Here is a 16,190-nt window from a genome sequence, read left to right as displayed (position 1 = left end):
TCCCTTTGCCCCTTGTGCCTGGCTGCACTAGGAAGACTGGTATGCAACTGCCTGGTGGGAAATGACTGTTAAGTTGCCTGGTTTGTAAAGCTCCTTGCTGTTGTCAGCCTCTGCCTTGGAGGGACATCTCCCCTCGCTCTTCCCCTGCTGCAGTGACCATCGTGTGGCCGTGCGGTGCTGCAGCTGCTCTGTTAACTCACACAAACCTCCTTCTAGCCCAACACCCTCTTGACACTTTTGAAATGAAACCCATTGCAGAGGAGGAAGAGGAGGAGGAGAAGGTAGAGGTGGTTAAGGTTCCCGTTGCCAAGCCAAAGCTACCGGAGCCGTTGCGGCCGCGGTCAGGTACAGCCGCGGCGGTGCCGGGCGTCGGGTCGACTCCCGTGGCCGCCTGTGCTGGCAGCTGCTGGCTTGCAGTGGTGCAGTGCTGTAGGACAGAGCTTGCATTGTTGCACTGTGTGTGCAGTGCTGTAGGACAGAGCTTGCATTGTTTGCACTGTGTGTGCAGTGCCATTAAAATCACACCTGGCTTTGTGTGCTGTAACGTGCTGCTTTACCTGGGCTCCTGCCTCTGGCCGAGGGGAGGAGGTGCCGTGCAGCAGCTTGGCTGTGTGACTACTCTTGAAGTGAGTGTGCAGTGGCCTCTTAACACTCCTCTGCAACTGTCCTTCTTGTAAGATTCATTGCCCTGAGCTCTAGGAACGTGCTGTGCCTGAAAATCAGGCTGTGAGCTCCGGGACTGCTGGAGGTCACCTACACTCTGCTGCTTTTGCTTTGCCAAGGAACCTGCTTCTTCCCTGGTTGGTTTCTTCACTGCTGCAGACAGATGCACCCTAACAGTGATCAAAAGCAGAGTTGGTTAGTCAGTGCAGGAAAAGGAGATTGAAGCTGTGGAGGGAGATAACTGGAAACTTCACCTATTCCCTTGAAAACCACTAGACTAGCCTTGTGCTTAGACCAGGGGCTGTTCCATGCAAAGCTGACAGCAGCTCAGGTCAGCCCTAAGCACACCCAGGACCCTCCTGCTGCGGCTGTCCCTCCTTCTCATTCACCTCCTGCAATTTGCCTCTTCTTGACACTTTTGTTCCCAGTGGGGGGACCATTTTCTGGGCCAGGGTGGTGATGACTGGTGACCTGTGTCTCGTATTGCAGAGCAAAGCTTTTTACTGCGTTGAAATCATCATGTGTCAAAATATCCAAAGGTGAAGAAAATGTAACTAAAATAGCAGAGTTCTGGGCAGCACAGAGCTCATGTTGAATGACAGAGGAAAAACTTGGCACCTGCTGTTATTTTTGCTGTGTGTCTTGATGCTCTGACGTGCTGTGAGAGGAGCAGTAGTCCCTAAACGGAGGTGGCCACGCAGATTTGCTGATGGCAGCTTTCCCTTTGCTCCTTCGTCTCCGAGGTGGCATTTTAACACATCCATCACTTTTTTAGCCAAACGTGCTCTTGGCAATGTTGAGATAAGCCCAGTTGAAGAGGAGGAGCAGGAGGAGGAAGAAAAAATGGTGGTGATGAGAGAACTAGAGCCGGTCCCAAAGGAGTCAGGTACCACCGCGATGGCTTTGCACGCCCAGCATCCTCCTCATCCCAAGTGCCCCTCTCACCCCTGTACAACCCCTCTGGTGGCTCTCACTGCTTCTGTGGCACAGACACGCCAGGGCACGGCTCTGGTTGTCCTTCCAAAAGGATAACACAATGTCTGGCTTGTAGAAATGAACTGTGCTGAAGAGCAGGGGAGGGAATGGAGATGGCTGCGGTGGGTTGGGCTTTCAGGGTGGATTTTCAGCGAGATGTGCTGTCCAGGAGGTTGTCTGAAAAGCTAATCCCAGTCTGTAGTAAATCAGGGTCTTTGTTGCCCCTCCATCTGATGTGGTTTTGGCCACGTTGATATTTTGTTCTGTGCATGTTTTATACACAAAGGTGAGATACAATGATCATGCCAGTGAAACAATCCTTACTGAGGAGTTACTGACAATGACAACCTGCTTTTTAACACCAGTTTGTGGAGTGTCTTTGGCTGGGTGGGCACCAGTCACCTCCTGTGGGTTGGGGGAGGTTACACAGTGTGACCCTTGCTGCATGAACTGGGGCTTTAGGAACATATGAGTCCCTGTCACAAGAAATTACTGCAGGTGACTGGGTGTATTTTTAGTGGAACAGCCATAGAAACATCAGGAGCAATAAACAGCTCACTGTGTGTATAGCTGTGCACAGTGAGTTAACTGGGGCTTGGTTTGTGGCACGCTGTTGGCTCTGATATTCTGGAGGTGTTGGGCTTTTCAGAGCTCAGGAGCTGTCTGGGAAATGAGACACTGAGGGAAAGGAGCAGGCAGTTGATTTGGTGTGTGCTTAGTGCTTGTATTTCAGACTGTCATCCTCTGGAATGATGATTTCTTGGCAGCATGTTGTTCATTCTGCACTGTCACTGCTCTTCACACGCCGGGTGTCTTCTTGCAGCGGTGCCTTGTGCTGCAGCTGGAGATGCCCATCTTGGCCACACAGCCACAGCCTGCTTTGAAACCCACCTGGAAGTTGCTGTCAGGTTTTACTGAGGAATGCTTCTTGATTCATTTTTTTGTTTGAATAGCTGAAAAGATGGAGGAGATGGGAGAAAGCCTGATGTTGCCCTTCCAGACACCACTCATTTCTGGTTGAGGAGATGCCAATGAGTCCAGAACTCTCCACAGCTGTGTTTCTATTTTAATGGTTGCACTGGGGTGGGAATTCTGTGTCAGTTGTGTGTGAAGGACCCAGAAATCGATGGCACAAGGTCAAAAATAGCCTTGCCTTTCTGGTGTGGCTTCTCTGCAGAGTGCAAGCTTGCTTTTTGTAAACCATCTGTTGTGGGGTTTGGTTTTATTGAAACCCTAAGGAGAGGAATCTCAGCTTTCCCATACTAAATGCACCAGCTGCTTTGCTCAATGTCTTCCTTTTCTCTTTTTGTTCTCCTCCTCCCTTTCTTTTTAAATGACAGCACTGTAATTTGGAAAGGCTTTGCCTGACACTTGAGACACGTTGCCCACTCTGAACCTTATCCCTGTCTGTCTCTCCCCCATCCTCAGCAGTGGCTGTGATAACCCCTGAGAGGAGTCCCCGTCCCACCTCTGCCCCAGCCATCGCTCAGAGCCACCCTGCAGAGCCAGCCCCAGCCAAGCCTGATGTGAAAGACACAGTGGCTGCATCTAAACTAGAAAAGGAAACAGCAAAACCCACTGTGAGACGTGAAGAAATCCCAGCAGAGAAAGCCAAGCCAGAGCCTGCTGATGCATCAAAGGTATTGTCAGAGCAGAGGCCCTTTGGAAAGAGGCTGAGGTTGTGCCAGGCTGGAGCATCTGCTCTAGAAGCTGCCCCAGAGCAGCAGCTCTGCACCCTCATCTCCTGGGCAGTGAGGGCTTTGTTCCTCACCCAGGCATTGGGTGGGAATGGGGTACAAGGGTCTGGATCCCAAGGAGATCCCAGCCCTGGCTCCCTGGGTGCAAGGAAGGAGGAGGTCTTGGGCAAAGGGGTTTGGTGGTTGCAGTTAAACCAAATGCGACTCACTGATCTGTGGTTAAAGAAGCTGGGGAGAGTTACACCCGAGTTCATGGCACTTGGATTGAGGGCTCAGCCATCGCTCTGGTGTCTGCACCAGTTCCTGGTACGACAGCAGGAGCAATTCCAGTGAAGTGGGTGATATGGATCTGGTCTGCAGCCCAGAGGCTGGAGGCAAATGTTTTTTACATTGATAGGCTTTTTCTGGGAGAGCTGTTAATGTGTTCCTTCAAACTAGACTAAGACTTTGGCTTTGAATGGCACTGTTGAGACCTTGGGGGCTTCTTGTTTAAATCATCTTTTAAAGAGGACATTATTTGATCTTCCTGCAAACACCTGAGACCCTCTGATCTGTGTGTTACTCCTGTTAAGTGAAAATAACATGACCAATTATTGTTCTTTTTACAGTGTCTTTAATATTCTGCAGATGTTATTGACCAAAACCCTCCAGTGTTGCAGCAGAGCTGGACGCCTTGAGATACAGTTTCCCCACCACTCAGATTATTTAGCTGTTCTCAGCACTGCTGGAGCCACACTTTGCTGTAACATAGCATGCAGTGGGTCTCGTGTGCTGTACTCCAGGGGAGATCACTGTTAGTTAAGCTTGGGAGATGGAGGTGAAGAAGGGAGAGTTGCTTCCAACACTGTCATGCCTGTGTGACCAGTGATGATGTAAATTCAAATGCTGGAGGGATCTTCAGGCTGGCACTTGGGAGTGTGCATCATGTGTAATGCTCTTCCTGCACGGCTGCTCACCCTCCCCAGCATCAAACTGAGGACAAGTACATTTAATTCATCCCATCTCACTTACTACAGGGGTTTTTTTCCCCCTAAATGTTTAAACACTGTCTTTTTTTTCCCCCTTTAACTGTAGATGTAGGAGGAAATTGTGGATTTGAACGTGCCAAATTTACTCTGTTGCTCAAATGTAGCTGCATCACTTCTCTTAACACCCACTGATGCTTTTGCCTTCAGAGTATTTGGCAATCCAGTTCCCCTAAAATACTTCCCTGAAGGTGTTAAGACAATCTTGGCTTTCTACTTATGGACAAAGGACTTCATGTATGAAGTTAGGCTGCATTTTGTAGGTAGGGCTCTTCTCACTGACTCTGTGAACATAATAACCTGTGCATAACAAATCCCTTTCTGTTTTGGAGAAGCTCTGTGTTAATTTGAGCATGTTGCTTTTGGGGAAGGATTTCACTGGGAGATGCAGCTGCAAATGAGATGTGACCAAACATTGCCTGGCAAAGCTAACAGGAGTGGGAAGCCTTTCTTCAGAGAGCACTGGTTTCAAAACACAAATGATTGTGAAGCTGAAGGAATCCTTGTTAAAAGTGCTGTTAACTAACAGACCCTCCCAGAGCTGCCCTGTCATTAACCCTTTCCAGAGGGCTGCATGTTGGTTTTTGCATGTTCACCCAGCATTTCAAAACCAACTTTATGCAGCTGTGTTTTGAAACTAAATGGTCTCCTGGAACAAATCTACTAACAAGAAATGTTTTTACCAATTTATTTCTTAAATGTAGGTGAGGAAAACCCACACTGAGGTCACAGTACCCACCACCAGTGGTGACCAGCCCCAGGTTTGTGCTCATCCATTCAGTCAGGTTGCTCACATCTGGTTCTTTTTTAAGGTTAAACAGTGAGGTTCAGCAGAACAAAATGAACCAACGACTCTTTTTTTTTCTTTCCCTTATCACTGCCCACCAGCAGCAGCCTGCAGAAAAAGAGGAAGAGCTGATAAGAATGAGGAAGGTTAGCCATGTTTTACACTTTCACCAAACAAATTTGCTGTCTCATTCATGCATCTGGAAGCTGTTTAAAAAGACAGTGCTCCAACTTCTCTGTCTGCTTCGGGTTGGGGTGTTTTTGGTTTTGGTTTCTCTTTTGGAAACTGCAAGTAGCAGCCATTTGCTTCCAAAGTGAACAACTTTCTGTCCCACAGACAGTCTGATTGCTGCCATTCTGCATGTTGAATGTTAGATATAACCAAAACCAAGGGTTCCTCTCAAATTTAATCTCCTCTGTAACAAATTTCATGAGAAACCAAAGAAAACCATGTAATGTGCACTCCAGGGAACACCAAAACCAAGAGTGTAATGCTCTTTCTCTTGTGTTGATTGGGAGATACCCAAGATGGGAATGGTGATTAAACTGTGCACATGGAGACCTTGTAAAAGTCAGAGCAGGCAGTACAGCCTCAGGTGGGCATGTGCCACTGTCAGCAATATGAAGCTGTGACTTGGGGCAAAGGCTCCCACAGAAAACCTGTGAAGTGAGTGGTTGGGCTCCACGATCTTAAAGATCTTTTCCAACCAAAACGCTTCAGTGATTCTAAGGAAACTCTTTGTGGGAAGCACTGAAGGCACAAACCCCTGGGAGCTGTCTCTTTAAAGAACTCATTCCATGTCCCCTGCCCTCTCCTCCATCAGCAAGCCTCCCCTTTGCTGGTGGTGGCCCCAGGCTGGTGGTGCTGAGCTGGGAGCCCCTCACGCTGCACTCCTGCCCTTCAGCTCACGTCTTTAATTTGCCGACTGACCCAGACCCGCAACAACAACCTTTTAATTTGTTGTGCTTTTTCTTGTTTTGTTTTGTTTTGTTTTCCCCCCTTTTCTTTCATTTTCACAGAAAAGATCAAAGAGGCTAGATGGTGAAAACATTTATATCAGGCATAGCAATTTAATGTTGGAGGTTTGTATGAACTTGAAGCTTCTTTTCAGTTGCGTTTGCTAGACCTTCTGCATCTGCACTCAACTTCTTCTTCCTCTTCTGCTGCTGCCTTTCTTTTTGCATGCTGTTGCATGAAAGACCTGGGGTTTTTTTCTTACTGTTAATTGATTTCTTTAAGTATGCTTTTGCATGGTGACAGTAAAACCTGACATGTGCAGGCATTCTTCCTTTTACCTCTTCTGACTTTCATTCTCTCATACTTACCTAAAATATATGATTGGCAGAGCTCAGGTCTGCTCTTGGACCCACTGGGTGCTCACAGCAACATGAATCGTGGTGGGAAAGGATGGGGGAAGCATTTTCAAGCTTCTTTTTCCCTAGGGGAAAAGACAATCTGTGAAAATGCCAAACTCAGGGTGAGGTGCAGGTGAAACTGTCACCTCTGTGGCATTCAGGCCACTGCTGTGTCCACGTTTCTTCAGACAGGAGCAAATCCCCCCTTTGGATGTTGATGCTGGCAGCATTGCAATCCTCCTGCCAACGCCTCCTTGCCTTTGCATCATCTTTAACCCTTCCCCAGGCCCCATCCTGCATCAGTGCCAGGTCCCCTTGGAGCCGATGTGGGAGCTCAGTGGCCGTGGGTGGCTTGCGAGGCCTTTTCATCCCTCCACATCCAGCTCTTCCCATCAGCTTTGGGAGCCTTTTCCACTTGCTTTTGCCTCAGCACAGTCTCAGAACAGACCAGGCCAATCATATATTTTACTCTCTTTAATACACTGTGTTATGGAAGATGTTTTGTGGCTTCTGATACTCCGTGTTTTGTGTTTCTACTCAAAACTGCAGCACCAGCAGCTGGTAGGGTTTCCCTGATGGTATCTCTTGCAAGAGAAGTGAACTAACTGCCTTCTCCTCATCTCAGTTTTTAAAGTTTTGCAGCTTTGGGGTATTTTGGGGTATTTTTTAGAAGTTTTTTTGGCTGCTGAAGCTTTTGGCCACAAGTGAAAGCCCTGCAGCACGAGGAGCAGGGCTCAGCTGCCTCCGGAGCGCTGCCAACACTGTGCCCATCACTTTCTACCCCAACTCCCAACAGCTCCATCTCCCCAACCCCAATCAGAGCTTTTTCATTGCTTCTAAACCCCTTTTTCCTGGTAGTCCAAAACCTGGCTCTGGCACCCAGCCCTTTCTACAGCCCATTCTCCCCCCACTGCCCTTCCCACCCGTTCTGTTGCAGGTGCTCCAGCCCTCTCCTGCAAAAGAGCTGACCCCAGCAGCTCCCCCCTTTTACTCCTTGGTTTGAGGGATTTTTTGCAATCCATGCATTTGGCAGAGGAGATGTTTTTCCAGCAGACCTCACACTCCTGAAGCTGCTGCTTGATTTTATTGGAAGCTGTTTAACACCCTGTGTTCTTACAAAAAGGGCCAACCAAGAGGAGAAGTGTTAACACCTGGAGAGCTTCTTCCTCCACATGCTTTCAGGACCCATTGTGGTTCCCACATAGCTCCTCGTGGCTTTAGCTTCTCTGCAAACCCTCCCAGGACCAGCTCTGGCTCAGTGGTGGATAGCCAAGGTGGTCTTTCTTCTCTAAACCAGGAGCAACTGTAGGGCTCCTGGGCCTGGGGAGGGCTTTACCCTGGAGTCCTCAGCAGATTTGTCTGTGTTTTTTTTTACCTAGCAGGCACTTGCCTCCTTGTGCTTTCATCTGGGTTAGGTGCCAAAACTGGCTTTTTCCCCCAGGAAAAGAGTAAATGTCAGTGAGGCATTTGGAGCTGTAGCTTAGCAAAGGGAGAGAGCAGTGTGTCCTGTGTAAACTGATATTTGGGGGGGACCCTCCTTTAGAGATGCCTTTTCTCTTCCATCCTCTAAAATTGATGGGCTGAGTAATGACCAGAAAAGCACAGAAACAGTGACATTGCCCAGGGATGCTTTTGCTGACCTGAATTTCCCCCTTTCTAATGGGTGAAGCTTCTGCTTTTTGGCACTGTCCAGTGAAGTTGTTGTTTGGCTAATGCCTATTTAATGCAAAAGCTTTGTCTTCAACACACTGGTTTGCTCACAGGGGTATTATTAAACTAGCCAAAGAGAGCTGACTTGCCTTGAAGTCTGTACATTTGTACTGTAAACTGGCATCACAGGGTAGAAATGTGGCTCTTCCCAGGTGGAGAATTTGATCAGGAGTTTCTTGATTGATCTGGTGTAAATTCTCAGTTGGATTTTTTTTTTAAAGAGCTGTCAGCTTCATTTCAGAAGTCTCAAATCCTCCTGTGGTAGCTCCTGGAGGGATGAGATGAGAAAGGTGAGGAGTGGAGAGTGATTCTGGGACCAAAGATAAAGCCTGGGAGGATGAAAGAGAAATAGGTATGAAGAGAATAAATGACATTGGCAAAACGTTTTCTTACACATTAATTGAGTTTAAAGCTGTGAATGTTCAGGGTGGTTGAGGGAAGAGAAAGCAAACCCTTTCAATTTAAAGGCATTAAATTAAATAAGCAAGCATAACTTAAAACCAAATCCCATGTGGGGAGAAGCTGTGAGATAACACCTCAGCTGGTTTGGTGTCGCCTGAGATGAACCCATGGCACACCTGCTCTTGGAGGAGCCACTGCTCCATGCTGATGGCAGCTTATCCCAGTGAGTACCAGGGGAAAGAGGAGAGGGGAAAGGAGAGAGAGGACACTCCCTTTGTGTGTTTGCAATGTGAGCACAATTGATGGAAGTCAGCAGCAGCTCTGCTGAGCGCAGCTTTGCTATGTGGCACTCACAGGCAGCCCCTCTGTGTCCTGTCACTTACCCTGTCCTTTTACTAATAGGATCTAGATAAGACCCAAGAAGAAATAAAGAAGCATCATGCCAACATCAGTGAGCTGAAGAAGAACTTTATGGAGTCTGTCCCAGAGCCTCGACCGAGTGAATGGGACAAACGTTTGTCCACTCACTCCCCGTTCCGGACCCTCAACGTCAACGGGCAGATCCCCACGGGAGCAGATGGAGTGAGTACCTCGGTGGCAGGGGGGTGTTTGTGCACTGTGCTATTCCAAGGGACAGCTTTGCAACCTAGGATTCAGGCTCAGCTCCCCTGAGTTGCCAGTTGTGTTGAATTTTAAGAGCTGATACTGACTTCTGACACGTGGCGTGGTCTGTGAGAGGGTCGATGCCGTGGTCGTAGTGTCATAATGATGTTGGGCGTTTGTGTGTGTGTAGAAAAGAATGAAAGAGTTATTCACCTGGTTTTGATGCTGCCAGGGAATACACAGAATCACAGAATGGTGGGTATTGGAAGGGACCTTTAGAGCTCATCCAGTCCAACCCCCCTGCAGAAGCAGCTCCACCTAGATCAGGGTACACAGGAACGTGTCCAGGTGGGTCTTGAAGAGCTCCAAGAAGGAGCCTCCACACCCTCCCTGGGCAGCATGTGCCAGGGTACCTCACCTCAGCACTCTTTCCTTATATTTAAATGAAACTGTTTGTGTTCCAGCTTCTTCCCATCACCCCTTGTCCTGTCACCAGATACAACAGAGAAAAAGTGCTGCCCCAACCTCCTGACACCCACCAGTGAGATATTTGTCACTATTACTGAGATCCCCCCTCAGCCATCTCCAGACTGAACAGCCCCAGGTCCCACAGCCTTTGCTCATAAGGAAGATGCTCCAGTCCCCTCAGCATCTTGGTGTCCCTGCACTGGCCTTTCCCCAGCAGTTCCCTGTCCCTCTGGAGACACCTCCCTAAAATGTGAGGACAAAAAAAGACCCCAAACCCAAGTAGCTAATGTCAAGAAGCACTAGGATAGTATCCATTTTCAAAAGTCACTTCATTCTCCAGTTAATCCACTATGTCCTTGGGTTTAGTTTTGCATTAGGATCTGCAGGTGCTGGTTTGCTGTGGAAGACTCCTCAGGTGGCCACGGCAGGGCTGTGATGGAAAGCTTTCTCCCTGCAGGAGCAGTGTCTGTGTGTCAGTAGCCACAGACACTCACAGTTTTTCTGCTAATTTCCTTACAAAAAGGTAATTTTACAAAGAAACCAAATTGGAGCAGCAGAGATCTGTCTGCCAACTGGTTTCTTCTTGGATAACAGACAGCTTCTCTGTTTAATGTTGGTGTTACCCAGCTCAGATGTGAAGCCCTTGAGTAGAACTGTAATGGGAGCCTGTGCTCATCAGCCTCTTAAATAAGAAATGTGATTTTTCATTACAACTGAAAAATTGCCTCCTGGCTGCAGTGCTGGCAGCTGGAGACTCTCTCCTGGTTTCAGCTTAGCTTCTCCCCTTCCTGCCCACAGCCCTGCACATGAGTGTGCCTTTCATCTTCAAACCATTGCAAGAGACATGCTTCTCAAACAGAAAGAATCCTGCAGTGGAGGGAGGGTTGTCAGAACAGGTACAAAGGCTTTTTAGGGCCAAGTTTCCTATGGAGTCCTCAAAGCCTAGTGAGAAGCCATCACAGTTACAGGGTTTTTATTTTTTCCCTATTAGAGCAACAACCCCTCCCCAAATGACCTAAGGAAGGTTGATCTCCTTGGAATTCCCCTGGTTAACCCTTGGGTGGGCTTTCCTCTGTGGTTGCTGAGTCTCAGTGTGGATTCTGCAGGGTTGGCAGAGCTCTGCCCACAGTGCCAGGCAGTTGATGGATGTGTGGGTGGGATAGAGCAGGGGCCCTGAAGCTCCCCAACAGCAGTTCAACAGTTATGTTCTTGGTTACGATGAAGGATTTCTTGCATGGAGGTCTTAGGGGAGCTGCTGTTGATGCTAAGTGGATGCTGTGGTCTTTCCTCATCTAAGGCTGCTGTGGTCCAAGGTGATGCCAGAATTGGGGTCAGCCCTGGGTTTGTATTTCTGGCAATTCCCTCTTCATCTGCTCCTCTCTTGCTCTGAGGTGAAGGTGGACACGTTCTGCTGGGAACTGCCAGAAATGCATCTTTGCCAGGTGCCTGCTGACCTTCCCCTGCACATGTTTAAGGGATGGTAAACCCCTTGATGACTGTTTATTACCTGCCATTGTCATTGATTACTAAAAGAACACCCAACTGTTTGAGGATGGCAAATCCAAAGATGCAAAGCAATCCCGTTCCTCCTGCTCATGGTGCTATCTCCACCCTGCTGTGGTGGCCAAAGGGTATTCTGCCAGGGGCTGCTTTTCTGCTGTTCCTCTGTGTTTTATTGCAAGACAACTGAACCTTAACACGCTTTGTGTGTCCAGGTCAAGAAAGTCACTGTGCTGTCTTCTGAGAGACAGGTTGGTGGGCTTGAGGTAAAGCTGCTGTTCTGATATGTGCTTCTGAACCAGACTTTTGCTCTCGCAATGGCACCGAGCGAAAACTCAACAGCAGCTGCTGGATAACATTTTCTTTTCTTTTGGCTACATGAAGTAGTTTCATAGCTCACACTGAGAGGACTTTTGCACTGCTGCAGCTTTTGCAGCTTCCAATTTTGCTTCTTTTGGTGCATGGCTGGTTCAAAAAGAGCTGCATGAAAGATGTAAACCGTGTATTCGGAGAGCAAAGCAATGACGGAAGTTTAACTGTACCCTGTTCTTTTTATGTTGTCTTTCTTTCCGTTTTTCGTTTGTTTGTTTGTTTTAATGATCATATTACTCTTGCATTTTCTATTTCCTTTCTGCTGCCCAGTCTCCCAGCTACTTTCTCCCCAATACTCATCACTTAGGGGTGTGCAAAGAGCCAGTCTCAAAGTACCGCACTGATCAGAGGAGGCTCGCTCAGCTGAGAGAGCTTAGAGCCAAGTTTTTCCTCTCCTAGGAACACTCAAGTTTGGCCAGGCCTGGCAAACTATAAAGGTGGAGAATTACTGAAGAGCAACCTTTCCCCACAGTCTTTTCTTTCTCTGATGAAAGCACTAAAGCCCCCTGCATGATGGTTTTACTCATTCTGGTTCTTTACGTTACATAGAAACAAAAGTGCCAAAAGGTGGAGGGAAATGGAGAGTTTGCAATGCTGCCACTGCCATCCCACCTGTTCCATGCTGGGGGTTTCTAAGATGAGCTATTTTTTTTTCCACTGATTCCAGCAGAGTTTTCAAAACAATCCAGATTTTGCTACTGTGGTCAGAACTTTGTACCTGCCCTGCAGTCGGGGTGTTCCGTGGTGCTGACCGCAGGCTGGGCTTTAGGGGCGCTGTAGAATAGGAAGCTGTCAAAGCCCACGTTTTCTACTACTGCCATTTCTATTTCTAATGCCTCAGAAGTTTGTTTTTATCAACCATTACAACTCCAAAACACTTGAGGAGGTTTTGAGCACACTCTCTTTTGGGGAGGGCTGAAACAGGCGTGATCCCCACACGGATGGCGCCGAGCTCTGCAGGGAGGAGCAGGTTTTGTAGCTGTAAGGCTGGTGCTACCTGAGCCACCAGCAGCTCTGCTCCCCAGGGCAGTTTGTTGTTGTGTTGAGAGGAAAGCTGTCCTAACACTTTGCACACCTCCAAGTGTCACTTTTGGGCACTTTCCATCTGTCATTTTTGTTCATCTCTCTCTGTCTTTCTTGATCTTCTACCACGAAAGCAGACACAGGAGCGTCCTCTGTTAGTACAGGATGAAGACAAACTAAAAAAGCAGGAGATACCTACTGAGACAGCCTTTCCCCAGCAAGCAAGTGAAGAAACTCTTCCAAAGGTTTCTATTCCAATTCCTGAAGAGCAGAAATCACTCAGAAAGTGTCAACTGTACTCTAGCATTTTTCCTTCTCCACGCGTTCCCTTTATGATGTCCTTTCTCCTGGTCGTAGCACTGACTGTTTGGTGGCTGCTCTTTCTCTGAGTGGCAACAGGGTCACGTTGAAACCTCAAGACCAAAGCTCCTGAATTTCTTGGCCGTGGCCTCTGCTGCATCTTTCCTTGTGCTGGTCTTTGAGCCCCGTCGTTCGCTGTCCCGGGGAGGGACACCCCACGACCCTTGTGTTAACGCCGCTGTGTTGTCGCTGTGTGGCTGGGAGCTGGGACCTGCCAGGAGTGGTCATGGATTGCCAGGGCCATCCTCAAGTTTTCCTGCTGTGCAAAAAGCAAATTCTTTGACCCATTGCTTGTCAGAGGGCAGATGGGGAGTGGAAATAAACGTGGGAGGAGGTGGTTTTGCTTCTTCAGCCCCCGTAGACTTCACGTAGCGATTGCTGAAGACTTGCTTTTGAGCTGCTTGTTTGAGATGTAAGATGTTGACAAGGCCAAAAACATCTGATACTGACCCAATCTGCTGAATCTAATCCATAACCACTCCTTTTTTAGGAAGCTGAGGTTGATGTCTAAATAAAAAGTGCTGGTTATCAATGCTGCTGGTGGTGTTAACGTAGAGACGGGCACAGGCACCTTTCCCTTTTCCCAGCAGGGGAAGCTTTCCCTCTCCCACCCCTGTTCTCATTTCCAAGGCAGTACATCGTCTTCTAGGTTCCCATGGCAAGGGAGTATTTATTCTGAACATAGATTCCTCATTTATCTGGGTGTGGTGCCCGTGGTGCACTTCAGATGTGTTTGGTTCAATTTGTGTTGAGCTACCCAAGGCATGTTTGCTTAGGTCACAGAAATGGAGCAGCCTCTTGTTGAGTGTGTCTCCTCTGTTAGCATGTTGACTTTACCATGTCAGAACACACTCCTAATGTTAAAGCCATCCATCCTTTTGACTCCTCTAACAAAGCCCTTGCATGCTGCTTGATGTTTCTTGCCTACAAATGTAAATGTCTGGACCATGCTCACGTTTATCCCAGTTACCCTGCTTGAGCTGTGTGGGCTCAGTGATGAGCAGAACTTGGAGGGAAGGTGGGACTTTGTGTCTAAGGGGTTTCTTTTCTGTATCTAGTGATTCTGGGCCTGAACTGAGCCAATTGCTTCTCCTTTCAGCAGTAACAAGCTTTCTGTTGTGTTCTCTGAAGGATTGCTGTAGACACAGTTCCTTCTGGGAACAGCCACCAGTGCCCTCAGCGTTGGCAGCTGCTCCAGCAGCTCACAAGAGAAAGGAGCAGACTTTCATGCCAGGGACTGAAATGTGTGATTATATATAACTACCTGTATTTATAACCCTTTGTAGATCTGTACCTGTGTGAACAGTGTTATTTAGGAAGCCAACTGACAAGCTTGCAGGAAAAAGACATGTAAGGCAAATGTGGCATGTGCTGTCTGATCCGAAGGACCGTGGTGTGTCACGGACTCTTGCTCTCACTGTAGAGGTTGAGGCTCTCTAAGTGCTGTCTCAGAACCTTTGCTTGCTAGTGAAACCCTTTGTTTTAACCTTACAGGAACCTTTCCAGTTACTCTCGTAACCTGCTCTGATTAGTTCACCAGTTTGTGCCTTTAGGACTTTGGTTTGTGAGGATGCTGATTTTTTTCACTGGAAAGTGTTCTTCCCTTGGCAATACACTGCCTTTAAGACACAGTCTTCCTCTTTTTAGTGCTTGGAAGTGTGGAAGTCGCTGGGTTGTTGGGCAGGCAAGTGTGGAGTTCAGGGAGACCATCTGGAGAAGGTGGGTCCTGGAGAGGAGAGGTGGGAGAGCTGAGGAAGGAGGCTGAGGTGCCACATGCTGGGCAGAAGATGCAGCATGGACAAAACCCAGGGGATGCTTCTGGCTGGGATTCTCTGCCTGAATCTCCTCAGAATTGTGATGCACATGATGAAAAACAGACTGTTTGTTCTCCCCACACCTGACGTGGTGGGGGAAGGGCAGGAATTGTCCAGATCTCTCTCTGCCTGTTTTCTATCTGTATTTGCTGGAGAGGAGCAGCTTAGCCACACACCTGCTTCCTTCCAAAAGCCATTGCTGGGGCAGCTGCTGTGCTGAGCCCTGAGCACAGCTGAGGTTACTGCATGCTGTCCTTCTGAACCCTTGCTCAGTGCTTTGGAGCTGTACCAGTGGCATTGGCAGAGCCACGGTTTCTCTAGCTCTATCTACCATTTCCACAGGACCTGAAGTCTCAAAGTCTTTGCCCAGAGTAATGTCTGAACATAGTGCTCAGGTTACCTTATCCCAGAGTGATGAGAGATGCACTTAGACTCAGTTCTTGGACTTCTTAATGACAACAGTCTCTCTCTTTTTGTAATCTTGAGACCAGGCTGGGTGTCCTCAGCATGAGAGCTTTGACTCTTCACATTCTGAGAATGCTCAGGAACATTTTTGGGATTTATATGACAATTACCACTGCAGAGTATAAAGGAACTGAACAAATGCTTTCTATTTCTGTGGCAGTTTCACGGCCACTTACCTGTGTCCATCCAGCTGGGTGTGATCTCTTCTGACAGAGAAAGCTCGGAGCTGATCGGGAACAGAAACCTCATCGGTTCAGCACCTCAGCCATGTGCCCCAAACCCTTTGCCAGTTGCTCCTCTGCTTTTTTTTGCTTGTAAGGCACAGGGAGTTAGAGTCATGCCCTGTGGCAGCCCCCATGTGGTCTTACTCCTGCACATCGTTAGATATCCCCTTCCTGCACGTGACAGATCTCGTACGTGTCGGTGCTGTGCTGGTTGATTCCTGGTTTCACCCTTTTCCCTTGATGCCTGCACTGAAAGGAGGGATTTTGGGATGCCTCCTGTGCACAGGGGAGAGTACATTCACTCTAGCATTCTTTAAGGGCAGAAGTCTCAGGGTTTTTATAAAGGAACCAACGTGTGTACTTTGCTCTCTTGTTTTTCCTCAGGAACAAACCTGCTGCAGAGCACCAGCAGCACCCCCAGGCACTGCCCCCAACACAGTCACACAGCCCAGGGCTGGTGCAGTGCCAGTCTGTGTGGTGCAGCACAGAGCCATCCCTTCAAAGGGAGGCTGGAAATGGCTGACTTCATCCAGACTGGGGGAGAAATCCTAGTTTTTCAGTATGACCTGCTGCAGAGTTAACATTTCAGCTGGGGCCACAGCTACAGTAAGACTGGCAGCAGGTTTGATATTCATTAGGCATTGCCAGAGTGTTGTGGTGTGGCTCTTGGGTCCTTTGGGGCTGACCTGTGGGATCCAGGCAGCAGCTGTCAAGGTTGCAGCATTTTCCATTAGCAAAGTTGGTGGT

General features: G+C 48.3%; 1 protein-coding gene across 28 annotated transcripts in view; it reads left to right on the top strand.

Annotated features, from left to right (window-relative positions):
* EPB41 (erythrocyte membrane protein band 4.1) overlaps positions 1-16,190 on the top strand; it is a 95,943-nt gene that overhangs the window by 64,134 nt on the left and 15,619 nt on the right. For 5 of the 28 annotated variants that reach the window (XM_062014676.1, XM_062014671.1, XM_062014654.1 and 2 more), the window contains 7 exons: positions 217-345; positions 1,439-1,549; positions 3,067-3,278; positions 5,065-5,121; positions 5,249-5,293; positions 6,167-6,229; positions 9,017-9,196. In XM_062014676.1, the coding sequence (XP_061870660.1) occupies positions 217-345; positions 1,439-1,549; positions 3,067-3,278; positions 5,065-5,121; positions 5,249-5,293; positions 6,167-6,229; positions 9,017-9,196 (797 nt within the window). The other 23 variants (XM_062014655.1, XM_062014673.1, XM_062014668.1 and 20 more) reach the window with 16 other exon arrangements.

This window comes from Colius striatus, chromosome 24, assembly GCF_028858725.1.
Source record: "Colius striatus isolate bColStr4 chromosome 24, bColStr4.1.hap1, whole genome shotgun sequence".
NCBI classification, from domain to species: Eukaryota; Metazoa; Chordata; class Aves; order Coliiformes; family Coliidae; genus Colius; species Colius striatus.
Note: the sequence above shows the minus strand (reverse complement) of the source record. Positions and strands in the feature narration are given on the sequence as shown.